A 20,566-nucleotide genomic window follows, 5' to 3' on the forward strand; every position below is an offset into this window, starting at 1 on the left:
CCCAGAGTCGCCCCTCCACCACATCTACAACCACATACACCCCTACACAGCCTCCTCCACCACAGCTGCTGCTGCTGTTCGGCCCGTTGCTGCCCGCTACTGGTAGACAGCGGCGCTAGCGGGGGAAGAGGTTCGCACCAAATGGACACAGTGAAAGGTTTGGGAATGACTGATTACGCCTTATCCTTTCATAATATCGAGGCGCCGCCAACGGCCTAAAGGTTTGGACTAACTGGGAGGGCGGAGAGGAGTACTTAGAGGACTCCCAGAATGCCATGCGCCTCAGCCTTTATTTAGTTTAAACGTAATGTTTTAATGTTACTGTTTGTTAGTCGTAATGTGTGTTACAGCTTGGTTCTGCTTTGTCGTGTGATTTTCAGTAAGTAGTTTGTTTTTGGGGTGATTCGCCATCTTTGTGTTGTTTTGGCTTGTGCCCCCCTCCCCCCTCACCGCCCCCATGTATGTATGTATGTATGTATGTATGCACAAACACACACACACACACTACTCGCAAAAATCAGGGATGTTTGGCTTTCGGTTGAAATTTCAGGTTGAACCTAAAATCTTTACAGGTGAACTTAATGTGACCTCCTCTAAACTTTTGAATGCACATGTCCAACTGTTCAGTGTTTCAGCACTTTTTGCACAACTTGCTGTTCTCAAACAAGGAGCTTAACAGCAGGGTGGTGGTGGTGGTGTTAGAGTGTGGGCAGGTGTGTCTAGTCAATACAGAACTGCCCTACACTTTGTGAATGGTACAGTGACAAGCCCATACTACTTGAATAACATCATTAATCGAGTCATTGTGCCTCTGCATGAACAACACAGGCCTAATTTCATCTTCATGGACGACAGTGCTCCAGCTCATCTAGGCCGCATCATTAGGGAACGACTGCTGGAGACTGGGGTGCCTCAAATGGAGTGGCCTGCCCTTTCTTCAGACCTGAATCCCATAGAAAATCTATGGGATCAGCTGAGTCGCTGTGTAGCTGCTCGTAACTCTGTACCCCAGAACCTCAATGACCTGAGGGCCGCCCTTCAAGAAGAGTGGGATGCCATGCCTCAGCAGACAATTAGTCGACTTGTGAACAGCATGAGACGTCGTTGTCAAGCTGTAATTGATGCTCAAGGGCACATGACAAGTTATTAAGACACTGAGATTTTTCTTTGGTGTTTTACCCACCACTGTTGTTGGCTTCTGTTTCAATAAATTGTTTGAGATGAGGAAATCACCATTGCATGCTTCTACTTAAATGCCCTACTTTCATGATTTAATATCACTGTAGCCTGAACTTTTTACATTTTACATAAATTTCACCTGAAAGCCAAAATATCCCTAACTTTTTGTGAGTAAATATATATAATAAATATATGTGTTTATATATATGTTTATATATATATATATATATATATATATATGATGTACACGTTTTGTAGTTTTTACTGTAGAACTCATTTTTTTTAAAGCACCGCTGTCGGTGTTGGTATCGGGATGTTAGCCTTGGTATTCTTTGGTATCGGATCTTAAAGGTATGAGTGGTCTCGTCCATCCCCGACTTGTCCTGCTCCTCTTCTCTCGGCAGTGTCTGATCCGCTGCTGTAGGGGGCAGCGCTGCGCCTGGAGGACAGAGAGGAGCGGGCAGATGAAGAAGCAGCTCTCCAGTCCTCATTGGTCATTTCAGAGTCACCTGAGGCTGCTTGGCGCTTCTTGCATGGCCGTGTGCGTTCAGTCAACGTGTGTAGATAAACACAGGCTCTGAAAGTACCTAATGCAGAGAGGAGTGCGCGGCCTTTTCCAGCATGGTGAAGTGCGCGGTTCAGGGATGCCAGAACCAGAGTGACCTGAAGCCGGGGGAGATGCACACTCGCCCCCGAAAGCGCTTCTTCAGCTTCCCCGCCGATAAGGGCCGCGTGAAAGTGTGGCTGGCCGCCCTGCGGGAGTCCGAGCGCTTCGCCACCGACCACTGCCAAATCTGCGAGGACCACTTTCTACCCGAGCACATCACAGCCTCCGGAATACACCCTGAGGCCATCCCCATCACTCCTCCGTTAGAGGGGGCTCTGGCGACCTCCTCTGATGAACACGGAGAGCTATCAGACCCGGCTGAAGTGGTGGTAAGTGGAGATGCACCGATATGGTGGGAGTTTGGGGTCGATATTCGATGTAAACTAACGCTACATGCCAGTGCTTTAGCCTTATTTTATATTAACATTACTAGATAAACATAAAACATTATAACATAGCATTATAGAGACTTGTAACATTTCGTCGCGTAACATAGCGTGTTTCTCTTTTTGCTTTTTAAATACATCATTTGAAAATCCATGCTGTAAGAGCGATGTGATATTTATCGTTATCGCGATAAATCACATCACGGTATGTCACGAAATGCTTTTCTGAGCGCATCGTGGATCGTCAGTACTTAAAGACTGATCACACAGAGAGCATCGCCACTTCTGTTTAATCGGGTTCAGTGCAGCATGTGAAATGTTGAATAGAAATAACTGATTTCAGGTTTTTTAATGGCATTTTTACAACGTGGGTTCAGTTTTTCTGTTGTACCTTAATAGATGACAGAAGAAAAAAAAATATTGTGACATATGACATGCATCATAAAAACATTGTGAAGCATTGTGACATGAATTTTTACCATATCACTCACCTCTACTAACTGTCCTGAGAAACAGGCCAGTAGAAATTATCCAAAGACTTGTTACATTATTTTAATCTGGAAAGCTGGAAGTGTTTGTTTATTCTCCTGTGATAAATTACTTTTTTTTTTTCTGTCGGCAACAATTTATTTTTATAGAGTTGAATAAAATTAGGGGTGGCACAGTGGGTAGCAAGAAGCAAGAAGGGCCTAAGTTTGATTCCCAGCCAGGCAACCAGAGTCCAAAGACATGCAGTCAGGTTATTTGGACATGCTAAATTGCCTCTGGGTGTAAATGTGTATGTCTGCCCTGTGATGGATGTGCGACCTGTTCAGGGTCTTTTCTGCTTTGTGCCCAGTGACCACTGGAATAGGCTCCAGTCCACTATCTAAGCTGCTTACCCAGAAGGATAAGCAGCTGTGTGTGTGTGTGTGTGTGTGTGTGTGTGTGTGTGTGTATAAATAAAATTAATAATCATCATCATAACAACGATGGCATCACAGTTTTTGCTCAGCATAATCACTAGATATTTTTGCGTAGTAGCCTAGTGATCCATGAATTATGTGCTCTCTGAGGGTGCAGCAAATACCTCATCAGATATCAGTCCTGTCTGATATCTGCAGATGGTTATGATTCAGATATCATTGTACATTCCTTGCTGTGGTCAAAAAGACTAATTTTAGTTTTCTCAAATTTTTTGGAGTTACTGGTGTATTCCTTGAGAAATTACCTTCCATAGAAGTGCATTCCATTTAGCATGAACAGTATGCTAAGTGGTTAATTGGGTTTGGGTAATTGTGTGTCTTGTGAATTAATATTTTAACATTTGCACCAAAACAATTAACCGTAAAGCTGCCAATTTATGGGTGAACATGATCCTTTCTTTCTTTTTTGCATCAACATTAATGTTTTACCTTTGCATTAAGATTGTTGCACCAAATTTTACTAATATTAAACTTGTTGGTGTTAATTACCTTTGAAGCAGTGGTTTCTGCAGCCTAATAAAAAAAACCTTTTAATCTTTGAAGACTGAAATTCCAGCAGATGATGAGGTTGATGACGACGACGACGATGATGATGTTGAGGATGATGACAATGATGAATTCTATGAAGAAGATGAGGAAGATGATGAGGAGGAGGATGACCATGATTACACTGAGGATGGCCCATCGTTTATGGATGATGAAGCCGAGAGGGAATGGCTTGCCAGACTGTAAGTTGTTACTTACTGTTGCTGGAGGCCAGTGGTACCCTGGTCCTGGAGAATTGCCTTCCCTGCTGAGTCTACTTGCCACTACAATTACTTATTGTTATAGCTGCTCCAGCTAAGTAATGGCTGTAGAAGTAGTTTGGCTGGATCATTAGTGTTAGGTAAAGATTTAACCAGAAATTTAGATACAGGTTGGAATGAAACTCTGCGAGACAGTAGATCTTCAGGTGGAGCGTACAGTCTACTGTAGACTGATTCAGAACTTCAGTCTTAAATATGCATGACTTTTGTCAAAAAAAAGTAAGGCTGTTCATTTGCCAAGATTTTTTCTTTGTGTTTTTAATTGCTTAATTTGCTACATTTTGCTTTTAGCCAGGACAATCTCAGCAATTCCACAGAACAGAAACGTGTTCGTACCAGACCAGGTATGATATTGTGATGTGATGGTTTCAATTTAGGCTGCTGTTTGTACTGAAAACTTTTTTTCTGTCATCATTATTACTGTAATTTGTCTAAAGCATTGTTGTAAATTTCCATCACAAACAAATATGCCATGGCAGAGGTGTTCAGTTTTCATGCTCTTTCATGCACAGGCTACACTTACCGGTCTGAGGTAACACTAGGGCGGCTAACGAAGCGCTTCATGGATCTGCTTCATTCAGCACCAGAAGGGATTCTCGACCTTAACGAGGCAACACAAAAATTAGGCACACACAAGAGGCGGGTCTACGACATCACCAACGTGCTGGACGGTATTAAACTCATCACAAAGAAGTCAAAAAATAAGATCCAGTGGGTGTAAGTACAGACTAAGTCAAAATTTCCTCAGTTCACATTTGCATACTTGTCTAGGAAGTTAGTTAGGATTAAATATTTCTAACAGACACGACTGATCCTTGTTGCTGTTTTGCACAAATGTAGTATCTGAACTACAACCTGATACAGTCTGTGGAAGAGTTCAATAAATGGAAAGTTCAGTACCTTTTCAGCATTGCGGTGTGGTTAAGAGTGATACCACAAAAGAACCACTTTTTTTTTCTTTTAAAGAACCTTCGATGAAAGCTATTTATTTGTTTTAATTTTAGTAAATGAGATTAAAGTTTATAGAACCTCCATATAATGTGAAGGTTTCATACCCATTGACATTTTTCTTGGAAACATATGTGCCACCCAAGAGCCAGTTAGGAATATTGGGCCTCATTCCCTAATATCTTCCTAAGTTTTTTTCATAAATTTGTTCTTGATAAAGGTCCTAAGATCTATGTCAGATTCATGGTGTGTTAAACCAGAATTATCCGCACCTTCGTGCTCTTTGAGTGTGTGTAGATTCTGTTCTTGCTTAAAAATAAATCCTAAATAACAAAACATTGGTGAGTGTGAGAAAAATTGTGTAAGTGGGTTTTAAGAAGAAATTTCTTTTAGAATGGTTGGTGAATGAGGCCCAGTTATTTTTAGGAGTCTATAGGCAAATCATATTGCATGTTACTGTGATTGGCATCACTAGCATGTTGAATAATGTAATGTTTTTAAAATATTTTACGGAATGAAATTTCAGTCAAATTAGATTTTTCATGGCATTTCTTTTGATAGTATTCAACAAATGCCACAAAAAAACAATAATTTTATTTGTCATTAATTTCCGGAACGTGATTTCTTCTTTCTTTCTACTTTTATTTATTTATTTATTTATTTATTTACTTACTTACTTACCATTTGCAACAGTACACTAACCCTAATCACAGGAATTACAGTAAACATTACACTACAATGGTAACCTTTAGCTTTTTTTATGCTGACTAAACAGAGCAAGAACATTAACAATACTGTAACCTAGAGGTGCACAACTCTGGTCTTGGAGGGCTGATGTCCAGCACAGTTTTGTAGTTTCCTTATTCAAACACACCAGTGAATACAGGCTGTTAATAGAGGAGTTGAATCAGGTGTGTTAAAGAAGGTAAAAAATCACTGAACTATGCAGGACACTGGCCCTCCAGGACCAGAGTTGTGCACCCCTGCTGTAACCTGTAGCCTTTTCTGTTTGGAGTAACATTGTAGTATAACGCAGGTGTGGTGAACTCTAATCCTGAAGGTTGCAAATGGCACTTTTCTTGTTTGAAAACTTTCTGCTTGTACTGTTTGCTTTGGTTATATTTTGAATAGATTTTTTTTCTGTTGCATTATTGCATCTGTGTACTTTGTGCTTCCCAATGATTCATCTTTTTCTCCTGTTGTGGTAGGGGCCCAACTCCAATCAGCTGTTTTAAAGGCCAGTGGAAGACCAAGGTGAAAGTTGATCTGATAAACCTGAAGACTATGGAGGAGGCTTTAGATTGGCTCATCAAAGACTGTGCTCAGCAGCTCTTTACAATAACAGACCTCAAGGGCAATGCTGAATATCCTCCCATGCCTCTGGCTCATGATAACTGGTTTTCCTGCTTATATAGACCTATGCAAATAGTAGTACGTCAGATCTGGGTCCATATCTATGAGGAGAATACTGATAAGCTCACTCTGTCCAAATAGTCAGCTCACTCGCTCTGATGAGGAATATATCTGGTATGTACAGTGCATGTCTAAAAGCATCCAGATACTCTTTCTAATTAGTTATAACTGCAGCTACTTTGAAATGTGCCTATTATACAAACTTGTACAGTCCACGTAGAATAGTATTACCAATATATTAGAAAGTTCTGGACCAGCTGCAGCAGAGCCTAAAATCACCATTCAAGATTAGAGTTTTATTGTCATATGCACAGCAGAACAGCAGTTACACTGTACAGTGAAATTCTTACTTTGCTGTTCCTCCATTCACAAAATATAAGAACAACTCTAAAAACAGTAGTAAAAATAAAAATGTAAGGTATGTGCAAAGTTGAAATAAATTTAAAGTTACACGTGCATATGTGCAAATATGTAGAGCAGCTGTTCATGAAGTGCATCAAGTAACAGATGTAAACAGTAGTGTTCTGTGCAAGTAATAGATGTAAACAATATTGTTCTGTGCAGGTAATGGATGTAAACAGTAGTGTTCTAACAGCAGCAGTACAGTGTAGGTAAGGTGCAGTTATTGAGTGCAAGGTTAAACCAGTTCAGAATGGGAAGGGGGAAGAGGTAGTAACTGAGGTATTCACCAACCTGATGGCCTGTGAATAGAAACTGTTGGTCAGTCTTGTAGTCCTGGACTTCACACTGCTGTAATGTCTGCCTGAAGGTAGGAGTTTGAAGGTTTTGTGCTGGGGGTGTGTACTGTCCCTGATGATGTTGTTGGCCCTCCTAAGGACCCTGGCATGACTAATGTCCTGTAGTGAGGGGAAGGCTGCTCCTGAGATGGACTGTGCAGTTTTGATCCCAAGCTGGAGAGCCTTTGAGCAGTGCAGCTTCCATACCAGACCGTGATGGAGGTGGAAAGAACATTCTCGATCGTACTCCTGTAGAAGGTGCTGAGAATTTTGGCTGGCCTCAGTCTTCTAAGAAAGTACAGTCGCTGCTGGGACTTCCTGATGACGAGGTGTGTGTTGTGAGACCAGGTGAGATCCTGACTGATGTGGATGCTGAGGAATTTGAAGGTTTTCACCCTCTCCACCTCAGTCTCACCAATGTACAGGGGTGTATGCAGCTCCTGCTTCCTCCTAGGATCAATAATCATTTCCTTGGTCTTGTCTGCATTCAAGGAAAGATTGTTATGACACCAGGCCACCAGCTCATCCACCTCCTTCCTGTACGCTGTCTCGTCCCCACCAGTGATCAGTCCAACGACTGTAGTGTCATAAGCAAACTTGATGATGCTGGTGTTGTTCTGGGAGGCTACACAGTCAAAAGTGAAGTGTGTACAGAAGGGGGCTCGGCACACAGTCCGAGGGTGAGGAGCTTTTTGAGGAGAGTTTGTGTGGGATGACCGTGTTAAATGCTGAGCTGTAGTTGATGAAGAGCATTCTGACATGCGTGTCCTTGCCCTCCAGGTGTGTGACGGCTGTGTGAAGGGCAATGTTCACTGTGTCATCTGTGGACCTGTTCCAATGGTATGCAAACTGAAGAGAGTCTATAGTGTGAATTGTTGGATACGTGTGAATAGTTGGAATGTGTCAAGTATCAGCTAGAGGGTTATGAAGTCCTAGCGTTGAGCTATGGAGCAGTGGAGCAATGAAGCTCCATCCGGTATAATTGGGATGAGTTGGAGTGTTGTTTGTGATCCAAAACTAATCGTCCAGCATCAGTACCTGACCTCACTAATGCTCTTGTGGCCAAATCCTGTGTGGTCAAATCCTCACAGTAATGTTCCCACAGCCTTCCCAGAACAGTAAAGACTGCTTCTGCAGCAAAGTGGAGAACAAACTCCCTATTAATAATGTTTTCAGAAGAACCATTGGATGACCAGGTGCCTACAAACTTTTGAACGTATAGTTTATATGTAGTATATGAATTGCAGTGCAGTGATGATGACCTAGCTAGCTAGGCTCGTGTAAACAAGAAGATAAAATGGCATATTTCCAGTCAATGAATGGTTGGCTCTAGTACCGTTTGAAATTTCTCTGTTTTTACCCAGTATGTTTCTCTTGTATTGAACTTAACTATAGTTTCACTTCAGCTTATGTGACCTATGAAGACATCTGTCAGCTTGGAGTCTTTCAGGATCAGACTGTGATAGCCATTAAGGCTCCTGAGGAGACCAAGCTGGAGGTTCCAACACCCACTGAGGTAATCGAAGGGAAATGCACTGGCAGGAGTTTTGACAAAGGACACATTTTAAACGTTTAACCATTTTAGCTGTTGAATCCAGGTGTCTAAAGAACAGGAATAGATGGTGAAAGCAGCAATATATTTAGTCATAGCTTAAGGTTCTTTCTCCATGTGTTCCACTTTACTCAAGTTTTATTCAGTAGGTGATTTAATGTATATACATCTGACAAATAGATGTGTCTAAGTAAAGTGTTGGACCACCACAAGCTACCAGGACAGCTTAACTGCACACTGGCATAGATTCTCCTAAGTCTCAGGAACTGTAATAGAAAAATGGAGCACCGTTCTTCCAAAATATATTTCCTTATAGTTGTTGTTGTTGTTATTATTATTATTATTATTATTATTATTATTATTATTATATAATGGAGGTAGATTTCCTATAGGAGTTCAAATGGATTGAGATCTAGTGACTAAAGGCATTTATTTCATTTTTATACTCCCTACACCATTAAGTGTCCCCTCATGCACTGTGGATGAGACCCCTCCTGATAGAAAAGAGTTGCCCTTTCGTCTAAGGGGGCAGTGAACACAAACATACTGGCAAAAGTCCCCCCACAGCATAACAGAGCCACCAGACCCCAGGCATTCCTATAGATCTAAATGCAAATAACGCAAATCATATTGATTTAGTTGAACAGTCTTTGTCCTTGAAGCCACTGCCATTCGTGCCATGCCCTCTTTCAAAGGCATTAGACTTTTTTCTCTTGCCATCTTAATCCAAAAGTGCCCAATCAGGTGCTCAGCATTTTTCATTCCATTAATTTTCTCTTGTGGCACACCTGTCTGGAGGCATTTGTACCCGTTCTATTTCTCCACTCATTTATTCAGGTTTGTTCTTTGATTTGTCTCCTGTCTGGATGTAGTTACATGAAACGTGCTGGATTGTGACTGATATCAAAACACACAGTGTAAGAAGTGGTTTTCCATTCTTTGCCTCAGGACTCTATTCAGATCCACCTGAAGGGCTGCAGAGGACCCATCCATGTGCTGACGTGCGACATAGGTGGGCCAGGTAGTATTGTGGAGCCAGTCGGCACTGCACCGGAGCAGCTTAAAAAAGGTTGTTTCCTTACACTGGAGGAGAGCAGAATACAGACTACACCACTCCTCACAGGTTGAGTGCATTGTGTGCTTTTGCACATTTAAAAAGCCTTCCAACCAAATATTTAATGCACTTCAAGCAGAAAATTATAATACAGATTTTCTCCTCCATTTCTCTTCAGATCTGACCCCACCTTCTGCTGTAAGGAGTGCATAAGGACCAACTTATACAGTTCAAATCCATCATTTCATTGAACAGCCAACTTGTCTCAAAGGACTATGAAGCACTGCAACAGTTAAATGTTATCACTTCGTTACCATGAGAATTGCTTGAAGAACGTCGGCTGTAAAATAGTAAAAATACGGTGGTAGGACCATGATGAGTCATAAGCTTTATTTTTTTTTTTTATATGCATTAATCTGATCTCACTGAAGTCATTCCCTGTCAGTTTTTATTTTTAATGGGACATCTTTTTTTTGTTTATCTGTTTGTACTGTTATTAATGTTACAACTAAAATCAGTTTTATCCTTCCTGAGATAAAGGAAATGTACAAAAAGATAAATATGTTGTAAAGAATGTAGCAATAATGGATGCAAAAGGATAGCTGAAGGTTTGTAAAATGAGAAATCCTTATTTTTACACTGAAGAGGTTACCATGACTGATAAAAAGCAACATTAAGATGCACATTTACTTGACACAAACATTGTGCATAGTGAATAATGGCTAACATTGTTAAATAATAAGTGTTCTCTGCTGGTGTTTGTAACTGTAAATATTACTCATAGTATTACTTGTACCTGAGGCAAGCTCTGTCATAATTTTTGTCACAAAATATATTTTCAGAAAATAAAATAAAACTACACTTGTTCAAAAAACAATGTAAAATATTTAATGACCTTTTTCAAGAACATCTTTGAGAGAGTATTTTAACAAGAAATTGAAATCATCCAGCTACAATATACACATATAGTTGCTCTGCAACCAAACTCCATAATGCTCTTTAAAAACAAGAATAAGAATCCAGCTGATATTTGGCCTCTAGAAAACAATTGTCATATTATCTAAGGTATAAAGAATCTCAATACATTAAGACACAATTACATTGCACTGGTGTGAGATGACGGACAATGAAAGGAAACATACACATTTCATTATTCTCTTAATTGTCCTAGTAAATGTTTTAAACAGAACAATTTGTAAATATCAGAATCCTGAGAACATCAGATAATCTGCATCTCTTTCAAAAATGCCAGTCTCCGTGTCCACTGACTAGAGCTGACATCAGTCAGTGATGAAGTGTACAAAGGTAACCGGGAAGACCCCTCTTCTGGTAGGATCCCCTTCGATGTGGCCCACCTTAAAGATACAAGACCACGTCAGAGCAAATTAGGGAAACATTAATAAGACCATGCAAATAACCAGGGGCCTGTATTACGAAGTACATTGGACTTAGACAAAATTTCTGGCTAAGTTTCACCTAACAAATGCAGCTGTGGTTAACTTGTTTTACGACAGCAGCTGACAACTTTCTCAGTTCACGCAGGCCTAGATACTCCAGCCATGATTAGTCCTCATGTGTGCCCTTTTAAAAGCCTGATATTTATGATGAGGTAATAATTGCTTCATATTCTTTATCTATTGTTATATGATTTGTTCCTTCTGCTGAAAAGAGATATTTTTCATCTGATTGACGCAATCATAAACCCTGCCCCTGATGGGTCCAAGAGCTGTTTATGAGCAGAAATCCAAAACTTAACCTGCCCTCGTGGATGTCATGGTGCTTTATTCTGGTAAAAATTGTTTGAGTCATAAGACAGAAACTCAGTAATTTAAACATCAGAGGCATCAGGTTGGATTTTGCTGGAGTTTTCAGGCCACGTCTTATGTCTTTACATATTAACCCTACACGTACACAGAAGAGATCAATCTCAGTGCTTAGGTCTTAGATGCAAAATCAACATTATACTGATGAAGAAATTATTACAATAGAAGAATTTACTCAAAAGACACATCCTTCAAGTTTTGACAATTCATTCAGTGAAGGGGTCCGAAGCACAACTTGCATTAGAAAATGTTTTCTTTTGAAGGTTTTATATAATGCATGTTTCCACCAGAGAGTTCTCTAAAACGTACATATTCTGGTTTGTAAGTTATATAACTAATGAAGAAATGCTGTTTTGAGAGACAGGCCCCAGGCGTGCATCTCCATGTTATTACATTCAGAGTATTTCTTGAAAACGCTTGCTAAACCATAATGGCAGTATATGATATAAAATATACAATCAATATACACTATACAATGTTCCCATCTAGAGGTTTGGTCATTTTAGCATGAACTGAACACTCACCCACCACTCCTTGTCCTCTTCTCCATCCACTATAATCACTTCTCCCTCAGCAAAGGTGAGCTCATCCGGATTGTCAGCCTTACATTTGTAGATGGCTTTCACTCGCTTTGGCTTCTGTTTCTGTCACAAACATTACACATTGCATTATGTATGCTATACACTGTTGTGTTGAATAGCAGAATTTTTTTAATTTTAATATTTTATTTCAATGTTTACCAGAAAAATCATCACAAAATGGGTAAGAAAGCAGGCACTGAATTTAATTAATAATAATAATAATAATAACAATAATACTTATTTCATATGTCATGTTTTAGAATATGTCCAGGAACACAATTGTGCACAGTTATAATTTAATTCATTTGCGGTATGAAGAACAGTTAACTGTAAATGACTTACGGTCTGGATCACTCTAGGCTTAGGCGCAGGGGGTGGGGCTGGGGGAGATATGGGTGCAGGATTTGGAGGTGGAGGAGGTCCATCTTTTTCAGTTTTTTCTGTTCAATGTCAAAAAAGGAAGAAGTAAGCTTCATAATAACATTATGTTCATTAGCTGAGTCTGACAAAAAATGCAGAATATCAGAGCAGATGTTTGCAGTTACATAGCCTGTATGTGTATATCATGTTCTGACATACCTGGTACGTCAGGGGGTCTCGGCCTGTTGGGTTGTGTTTTGGCAATGTTTTTGTCCATTCTGAAATGATAAACATCAGCTTTCAGTCAACATGATGAGCAAAGCAAGACAGGGTTTTTTTTGTATGCAAGTATGAAATACCCGGATTTACACTGCCAATCAAATGTTTGGAAACACCAAGGATTTCAAAGCAGTTTTAATACATGAGTGCAATTTTTCACTTTACAACAATTTAACATGCAAGTTAAAGACTAGCCATGTTTATTATAAAACTATCACGCATGTACACTTTTGTGAAAGTGATTAAAAAGAAATGTATTTAACAAATAATTAAATGATTTGTTTCATTTAAAAAAGGCCCTTACAGCCATGACTGCTGCACACTGTTCATGCGAACAGTTAAAATTGCCTGGAAAAAGCTTGCATTAAAAGTGCATCAGTTATAGCTTTCAGTGGATTTTCTCTTGGTTTTTGTTTTTTATATAATGTATAGTTTTTTTATAGCTACTGACTCAAATATTTACACTATTATTTCTCTCAAAATAAAATAAACCTGGTTTGTTTTTAATATGTTAAGTTACTACAAACTGACAATCGTACACATTTATTAAAACTGTGATTTAAAAATCTCAGTCCAAACTTGATGGGCACTGTAAAGTCATTGTGCTTGTTAATGGAGAGCTCTTACCCTGTGGGTGGTTTGAGTGCAGGGCCTCTAGGTGGTAAGGGTACAGGTACTGCTAAGGGTCTGTATGGGGGTGCAGGGGGCACTGGGGGAGGTGGGGGCACTGGAATAAATGTAGGAGCAGGAATGGATGGAACCAAAGGCACAGATGGCATCTGAATGAGAGGTGGTGCTGAGGGTATGCTAGGCACCAGGGGCACTGGAGGCAGAGATGTGTTTTTTGTCTGGATCTTGGGCTCCATGGGCCTCTTGGTTACTGGAGGAGGTGGAGGAGCAGGGGGGAGAACTGCAAGAGAGAGAACACAACGTACATATGCTTCCCATATTAGAAATGAACAAGAGGACTGAATCATTCAGCTACAATCACATGCTTTTACTTGCTAGCTTCATTAGCTTTATAGCTCCAGTGAAAAACTTAGTCCATCAATTTTGCACATTTTCTACATAATTTAGTTGCTGAGATAAGAACAAAGTCATTCAAAACACAGTGGTTTGATGAGAAATGCTCTGTTCTAGAGAGTCTTCTCAAATTGTTCATAGTAGTGGTGATGGGAACCAAGCACTGCCTAAAATGTACATATCGCTGTTGTCAGAAGAAAACCTCGTATCTCCAAAATGACAACTTTACAGGAGAAGGAAAAAAACTACTTTACTTTTAATGTCAGTGGAACCAGACTTTTTTCTATTTCTTTTGGTCCATTCTTCATAAAAACAGAATGTAAAGGTTAACAGATGCTACAGATGTGACATCCCCTGGTTATGCAAAAAGTTTGAAAAAATGTGGAGCTCCCCTTTCAATTAATCTCCAGCTGTCAAGTCTGCTTATGTTGTTTCTGACAGTATATGACATACTATCATATAGAAAAATGGACAAAATTCAGGTTTTGAGACGGTTGCTACCATTTTTTTAGCTTAGCAAAATACTTAAGTCCACATTTATGGATAACAGTATGTCATACAGTATTACAATGTTACCAGGTCAGTTAAAAATTGCTTGCCTAGCTTTTAGGCTGAGCCACCTTCACCTTAAGCTGTGAGGTATCTGAGGCCTGCCACTCACCATACTCTGAAGTGTTGTTTTCTGGACTGGTAGGGTTGAGGGGATCTGAGGAGGATCTCTGTCTCCCTATAGCCTCCACAGGTTTCCATCCAACAGATCCTGAAAACATAACATTCATGAACACAAAACTAAGTCTGTCTTAAAGATACAGTATTTCTGTAATTTATTATTGATGCACCTGAATCCTTTCAGAGTTATGTGTTAGCAGGGAGGGTAGTGCTTACCCAGGGCTGGGTTTCGTGGAGGTAGCTGTGGGAGGGACAGGGGGAGCGTGTTAGAGGGAGGAGGGCTGAGGTCCATCACAGTGCCGTAGGTTTCATTACACATCATGCTGGCAATTGCACCCCTCTGCTTTTCCCGAAAAGCGCTGACCACATCCCTCGCTAAGGCGGACATGTTGGGTTGCATAGGGCCACTGCCTGGCACGAAGCAGCTGACAGGACGTTCCTCACGCTTCTGAGGGATAGGCTGCCACCCGTTCCAAAAAGAAGAACATATGTAAATACAACTGGGTGCACACGTTATACACAATTCTAATAATGATAATGGTCAGATAATCTCCCCAATACCATTGCAGCAAGGTCTAAAGTCTAAATAATCTTTAAATAATCGGTAATGTAGGAACTGTGTGAATTAATGACAGCAACAGTGTGCACCTTATCCTCCATTTCATCATCGCTCTCATCCAGGTCTTCATTGTGCAGACACCATTCATATTCCACATGCACATGGACGTTGAACTTGCCTGTCTGTGCCTGGATCAGCTACCAGCAACAGTGGAGAGAGAGAAATCAGCACCACTCATATAGGACAGAAACACTGCAGCTCAGTTGTGGCAGTACAGCATCGCTTTCTTTTGGGGAATTTACACTGCATCAGGTAGACTTTACATTAATACTGAATGATATTGTGATTGGGTGTTTCTCTACTGATTATTACGCTACTATGCAATGAACTTTATGCAATGTTTTTGATCATATGCATGTGTGTTTTGTTGATGTTCTAAATGAAAAGTTAATGCGTCCTCTACAAAGACCACATTTTCACAAAATCTTTAAGTACAATTACTGCATATGTGCTGAATATAACGGGGGGTGGGGGGGCATATTTTGCTTTATATAAACAAAATATGGCCTGTGCAAAAGTTATGACACATTTTATACTGTATGTTTTTGTATACTTTATATTTATTTAAAGTGTGTGTGTATGTATATATATATATATATAATGTACGTGTGTGTGTATATGTGTGTATATATATATCTATACACAAAACATAGTGCCCACACTTTTCCATATAACTCTTTGTATCTAAGCACCAGTCAAACTCATATTTTTACAAGGTCATTATATTTTGTAATAATAACAGGAGCGGAGCATTAAAAGAAATGAATAACAAATGATTTATATTTTTATATATTCAGTGTTGTGAGAAGCCATAACTAGCCATGTGACCCACTCAAATTGAAAAAGTAGTAAAGATTATAAATCATAAAGGCATGAATCAAAGCTGTATTTACCAGCTCCTCACACTGTGTGTGCTTCAGTCGTCTGGCCAAGTCCAAAGGAGTCTCTCCAGCTTCATTAGCTGAGTGAAAACACATGGCAAAGCATACCATGAACATACAGTACACGAGAGCAGGGTTTTTGTGTTATAACTGTTTAGGCAGAGGTGATAAAAGGGCATTAGCAGGGTGACTAATTTATTCAATAGCAATGCCATTATAAAACTGCAGTGGTGTCTATTTATATGAATGGTTCTCTTACTGGTGGTGACAGAGGCTTTCCCCCGTAGCAAAAGTTTCAGGCATTCACTGCTGTCTGTCAGGCAACAATAGTGCAGCGCTGTGCTTCCCTTTGCTGTTTGTTTGTCTAAATTCCCACTACACACACACACATAAGCCTCATGAGGAATGATAAACTAACCACAGTGATCTTTTTTTGACTGATGTAGCAACGTAGCAATGTTGTCTTACCTGTTTTGTGCGAGAAAGTCTACAATGTGGAGGGAGTTTCTGTCCACCATTCGCACTGCCAGGTGCAGCGCTGTCTCACCTGGTTCCTGTCAAAGTGAGAGGAGCAAACTAGTCAATCAGGAAAAAAAAGGACTAAAAAAGTAAAATAAGAAAATGTACTGGTCAATCTGTACCACAGTGAAATGGATTAACGGAGGTTAGAAGTGACTTTGAAGGGACACAGATTTTTCAAAATTCGTAAATGATTCATTCATCAAGATGTAAACAAAAGTTTCCCAGAGAGCGGTTAAGCCTAGACCTGAACTGCACAGGATTTTGAATGGAGATTTTCCATTAAAAGCAAAAATACATGACTAGACTTAATCCCTTAAAGTGTTTTAATGAGAAATGGTACACTGTAGAGAAGTTAACCAACTTGGATTTCTTTACAGTGGTGATGGTGATAAGAAGCAGGGGATATGATGTTTACAATGCAAATATAGCCATTTTATTTATTATCCATTACAACTAAAGATCCTACTTATATCCTCAGATTTTTTATATGTTATGTCAATAATGGTAAAATAGTGGTTAATCTGAAAAAATACCTACTGTGCAATATGTATTTAAAAAAAGATATTTTAGGCCAAAATCTTCTCTCAAATCTACCATAAAACAATGTCTTGGGCATCAGGAAGCCTCTGCTTGTAAAAACATCATCTTCTAAAAACATCTTTGTAACCACTTGTTGTAATAACTTTCTGTGAGGGAACTTTTAGAGGCTTTAAAAGCTCTGGACGTCTGGTTCCTATCACCACCACTGAGAAGAATTCTGTCTTAGTATGGTTCTCTAGAATGGAGAATTTCACACCAAACTACTCTTATTCTTAAGTATTTAATTATGCAGAAATTTTGAAAAATCTATTGAATTCCCCTTTAAAGATCCATATAGCACTATAGCTTTATTTTTCAGTTACCAAAACTCAGCAGCTGTGGATTAGAGCTTGAGCTACAAGGCTACATTACAAGTAATGGAAGCTTGTATCTCACCAATTGGCATCAGCCAAACTAAATGATCCAAACAAAATCAAGCCTAAATCTTCACACACTTGCCTTAAAATGCATAATCTCAAATGAGCATCATGCAAAACTGCCTAAACCATCACACATGTGCCTAAAAAGTAATCTCAAGTAGTCAATTTATAGATACTGTATGAAAAGGTGTTATCTATTGTAAACTAACTTTTTACTGATCAGCAGCGTTCATAAGGCTGCACAACACACACATAGGCCTTTCATTACAAATGACATTAGCCTTTAAAGGCAAATTGCAACTGATGCTTCTTGGAATTAGCTTTTATAAAAGTTTATGTATGTAAATCAGATGTCATAAAGGACTTAATGTAGGTACCGCCTTACGACTGCTGCTCTTCAACAAAGTTTTACCAAATGAACAGAAGTATGTTACATAGCTAAAAACAGCAGCAGCCATCTTAGGATAACCTGTGTTTGTCATTGTCATACATTGTCAGATTCCACTAATTGAGATTACTATTGAGTCTATTGTGTGATGGTTTAGGCTGGAGTTCTATAAGCGCCCATCCCTTGTTAGCTACATTAGCCTATAGCTCTGGCAAAACATTAAAGAAGCATACTTTGACGCCAAACATGTCTTAATTAAAATCCAAGGCTTATTACATCCTACGGCTTATTGTTTAGTTATTGTTCAGTTCACTTCAATGCAAAGTGGTTGATTCTATTCAAAGTGTTTTGTTATAGAAGTATGTAATAAAATGTAAGTGGTTAAGTGGGAGATTAATTGTGTAAATTACATTTTTTGTGTGTGGTTTTGGTGCCTATGGGCAGCACAGCTGAAAACTGACTCACATGTTCATTGGTCATGGTTAAAGTCTCTGTGAGATCCACTCCTTCAGCATACACCTGCAGCAGGGAGAAGATGTCCCGGCCCTTCACAGCCTCGTATAAGCTGCGCAGTTTGGCAGGTGCATCCATACGTCTGCGCTGGGCAAAGCGTTTCTCTATGTATTTAGATGTGATGAAGTCTTTGCGGCTCTGCCTGATGGACAGATAGAATAATTCAACAGTTAACTCTGTTTAATTCTTGTTTAATTTAACACTGGAGCTACAAGGCACCAATTAGCATTGTGCAAACTGTCCACCTAAATCATCAACCACTACCTTGAGCTTGTTGAGCAATCTCCAGCTGACTTGCTTAGCTACTGTCACACTTAATAGATAAAAAGCATTTTGTAATTGTCAGTTTGAATTTAGTGTGATATGGTCTTGTGATCTGCGATGAACTGGCTACCGGTCCAGGGTGTATCCTGCCTTCCGCCCGATGACTGCTGGGATAGGCTCCAGCAGCCCCCCTCGACCCTGAGGGAGAAGCGGCTTAAAAAATGTGTGTGTGTGTGTGTGTGTGTGTGTGTTTCTGTAATATATATTTTTAAAGTGGTCAGAAACCACATAAGCAAGTCTATTTGAGATTACGTAACAACTCCATTGCTAGCATAAGTGGAAAACTAAATGAGCAAACTTCAGAGAAAACATGTCAGATTTGAATTTGTGCCAACTTGGTCCTTTAAAGGTGCTTTGTTTGGACTATACATTAAAGGGCTGATCTTAATGAGATGTAGGATTGTTTAGGCAAGTAATGGAGAAGATGGATGTCTCATTTAATAAAGAAGAAAGATCTTACTGATAAAATCAGTCACTCACATGTCACTTGAGGGGTTTGGTTTGGATATGTCCTCTCCTGAAAGTTTGGCCTCCATGATGTCATTGAAGCCTGCATTCCCCACATTCCTGGCCAGCTGCCAAAAGTTTAGAAGACTTAGGAGTTATAAACCATTACATGCGTAATACCCCTACTGTCATATCTGGAAACTTAGAAAGACCTACCAAGAGTTCTGATGTTCCAAGCACATCTAAAGTAAGAGACTGTATTCTGGAGTAGTGCACACCCATTTCCCGGTGGATGCCAGAGCATTCAATGCAGATCAGAACACCCAAATTTGTAGAGAGCCATGTTGGATCTGCAGGAATAATAGAGTTACTTTAAGATAAGATCTGTTACTTTAAGAATTTATTTGACTTACATTTGATGCATTTCTGTGACTTTTAAAAAGGTAATGTGGCAAAAAAACTAATTGTACAATTACCCCCTTATCGAAATTGCAGCCAATCACAAGCCAGGACATGTTAGGTGTTCAAAGTTTGCATCTTTAGTTTTTCACTGGAATTTTGAGACTAATGTAGTTAACAAATAAGGGATCCTTATACTCTATCAATAAATCAAATCATCTCTCAAATCATGTCAATCTAACTGAGTCATCTCAGATGAATTGTTTATGTGGTTTCTGATACTGTATGACAAACTGCTATCTACTGAAATGGACAGAAGTACATTGCATAGACTTCACTGTATAAAACTGTAATAGCTGACATCTTAAAACCTGAATATTTTCTATGAATCTGTCAATTTCTACATATAATAGCAGTTGTTTCTACATTAAGCTTAAGTATCCCTTATTAGTCCCACAACGGGGAAATTTCCCTCTGCATTTTGACCCAATCATGCAGTGAAATACCCACATACACACTAGCCCACAAGCACACTTGCCTGGAGCAGTGGGCAGTCCAACTGCTCCCCAGCCTGGGAAGTCGGGGTCACAAGGCTGTTTTCCTAACCTCCAGCCCACGACTGTCCCCATATAACTGCACCTGCCAGAAACTATTGGTCTATAGTTCTCATAAGCTTCCATTACACTGTAGCTCCAACGCAAAACTAAAGAAGCAAACTTTAGACATTAAACACGTCTTGGCTACTAACTATATTTCTGTAAATTTTATCTTTTGCCGATCACTATAAGTACCCTGCTCAAATACGCAGTGCAAAAGTCATCAGCTGATATTTAGGTGGAAAAAGTTCTAGGAAGTTCTGAGCATCTGTCATACTGATGAATTAACTTGGCCTCAAATATGAGTAAAAGTGAGGGTGCTGTGGAGAGTAAGGATGGACTGATGGAGTGGATGACTCACTTGGAGCTCCGCAGTCACAGCAAACATCGTTTCCACTCATCCTCTTCACCTCACTCACGATAGCCTTGGTCAGCTCCTGCACAATATTGTTCTCTCCCTCATCCTGATCCCCCTTAAAGGCATTGCTCAAGGCCTCCTCCTTACTGTTCTGCAGAACGGAAACCCATCTGCAGCA

General features: G+C 39.7%; 2 protein-coding genes across 2 annotated transcripts in view; one reads left to right on the top strand and one right to left on the bottom strand.

Annotated features, from left to right (window-relative positions):
- Positions 1-31: 31 nt before the first annotated feature.
- Positions 32-10,521, top strand: si:ch211-195d17.2 (uncharacterized protein LOC560495 homolog). Its single transcript, XM_017682320.2, has 9 exons — positions 32-157; positions 1,584-2,115; positions 3,681-3,865; positions 4,235-4,287; positions 4,456-4,660; positions 6,100-6,255; positions 8,443-8,557; positions 9,542-9,716; positions 9,826-10,521. The coding sequence occupies exons 2-9, from the start codon at positions 1,801-1,803 to the stop codon at positions 9,858-9,860; spliced, it is 1,239 nt and encodes a 412-aa protein (XP_017537809.1). The 5' UTR covers positions 32-157; positions 1,584-1,800; the 3' UTR covers positions 9,861-10,521.
- The window catches only part of asap2b (ArfGAP with SH3 domain, ankyrin repeat and PH domain 2b), a 31,805-nt gene continuing 21,751 nt past the window's right edge, over positions 10,513-20,566 (bottom strand). Inside the window, exons 14-28 of the mRNA XM_017682291.2 lie at positions 20,392-20,558; positions 19,252-19,385; positions 19,069-19,163; positions 18,217-18,406; positions 16,351-16,436; positions 16,142-16,257; positions 15,895-15,962; positions 15,031-15,138; positions 14,599-14,842; positions 14,375-14,473; positions 13,318-13,600; positions 12,631-12,689; positions 12,394-12,491; positions 11,995-12,114; positions 10,513-11,002 (exon numbers count right to left, since the gene is read on the bottom strand). Coding sequence (XP_017537780.1) covers positions 10,928-11,002; positions 11,995-12,114; positions 12,394-12,491; positions 12,631-12,689; positions 13,318-13,600; positions 14,375-14,473; positions 14,599-14,842; positions 15,031-15,138; positions 15,895-15,962; positions 16,142-16,257; positions 16,351-16,436; positions 18,217-18,406; positions 19,069-19,163; positions 19,252-19,385; positions 20,392-20,558 — 1,942 coding nt within the window. The 3' untranslated portion in view covers positions 10,513-10,927. The remainder of the gene's footprint in view (positions 11,003-11,994; positions 12,115-12,393; positions 12,492-12,630; positions 12,690-13,317; positions 13,601-14,374; positions 14,474-14,598; positions 14,843-15,030; positions 15,139-15,894; positions 15,963-16,141; positions 16,258-16,350; positions 16,437-18,216; positions 18,407-19,068; positions 19,164-19,251; positions 19,386-20,391; positions 20,559-20,566) is intronic.

Source organism: Pygocentrus nattereri, chromosome 4 (genome assembly GCF_015220715.1).
Source record: "Pygocentrus nattereri isolate fPygNat1 chromosome 4, fPygNat1.pri, whole genome shotgun sequence".
Lineage (NCBI taxonomy): Eukaryota > Metazoa > Chordata > Actinopteri > Characiformes > Serrasalmidae > Pygocentrus > Pygocentrus nattereri.

Bases quoted from the DNA above. Each gene is read 5' to 3' on its own strand.
- si:ch211-195d17.2 (XM_017682320.2), top strand. From the start codon at position 1,801: ATGGTGAAGTGCGCGGTTCAGGGATGCCAGAACCAGAGTGACCTGAAG. The intron at 4,661-6,099 runs GTAAGTACAGAC...CTGTTGTGGTAG, and splicing joins AAAAATAAGATCCAGTGGGT to GGGCCCAACTCCAATCAGCT. The intron at 6,256-8,442 runs ATATCCTCCCAT...CTATAGTTTCAC, and splicing joins GACCTCAAGGGCAATGCTGA to TTCAGCTTATGTGACCTATG.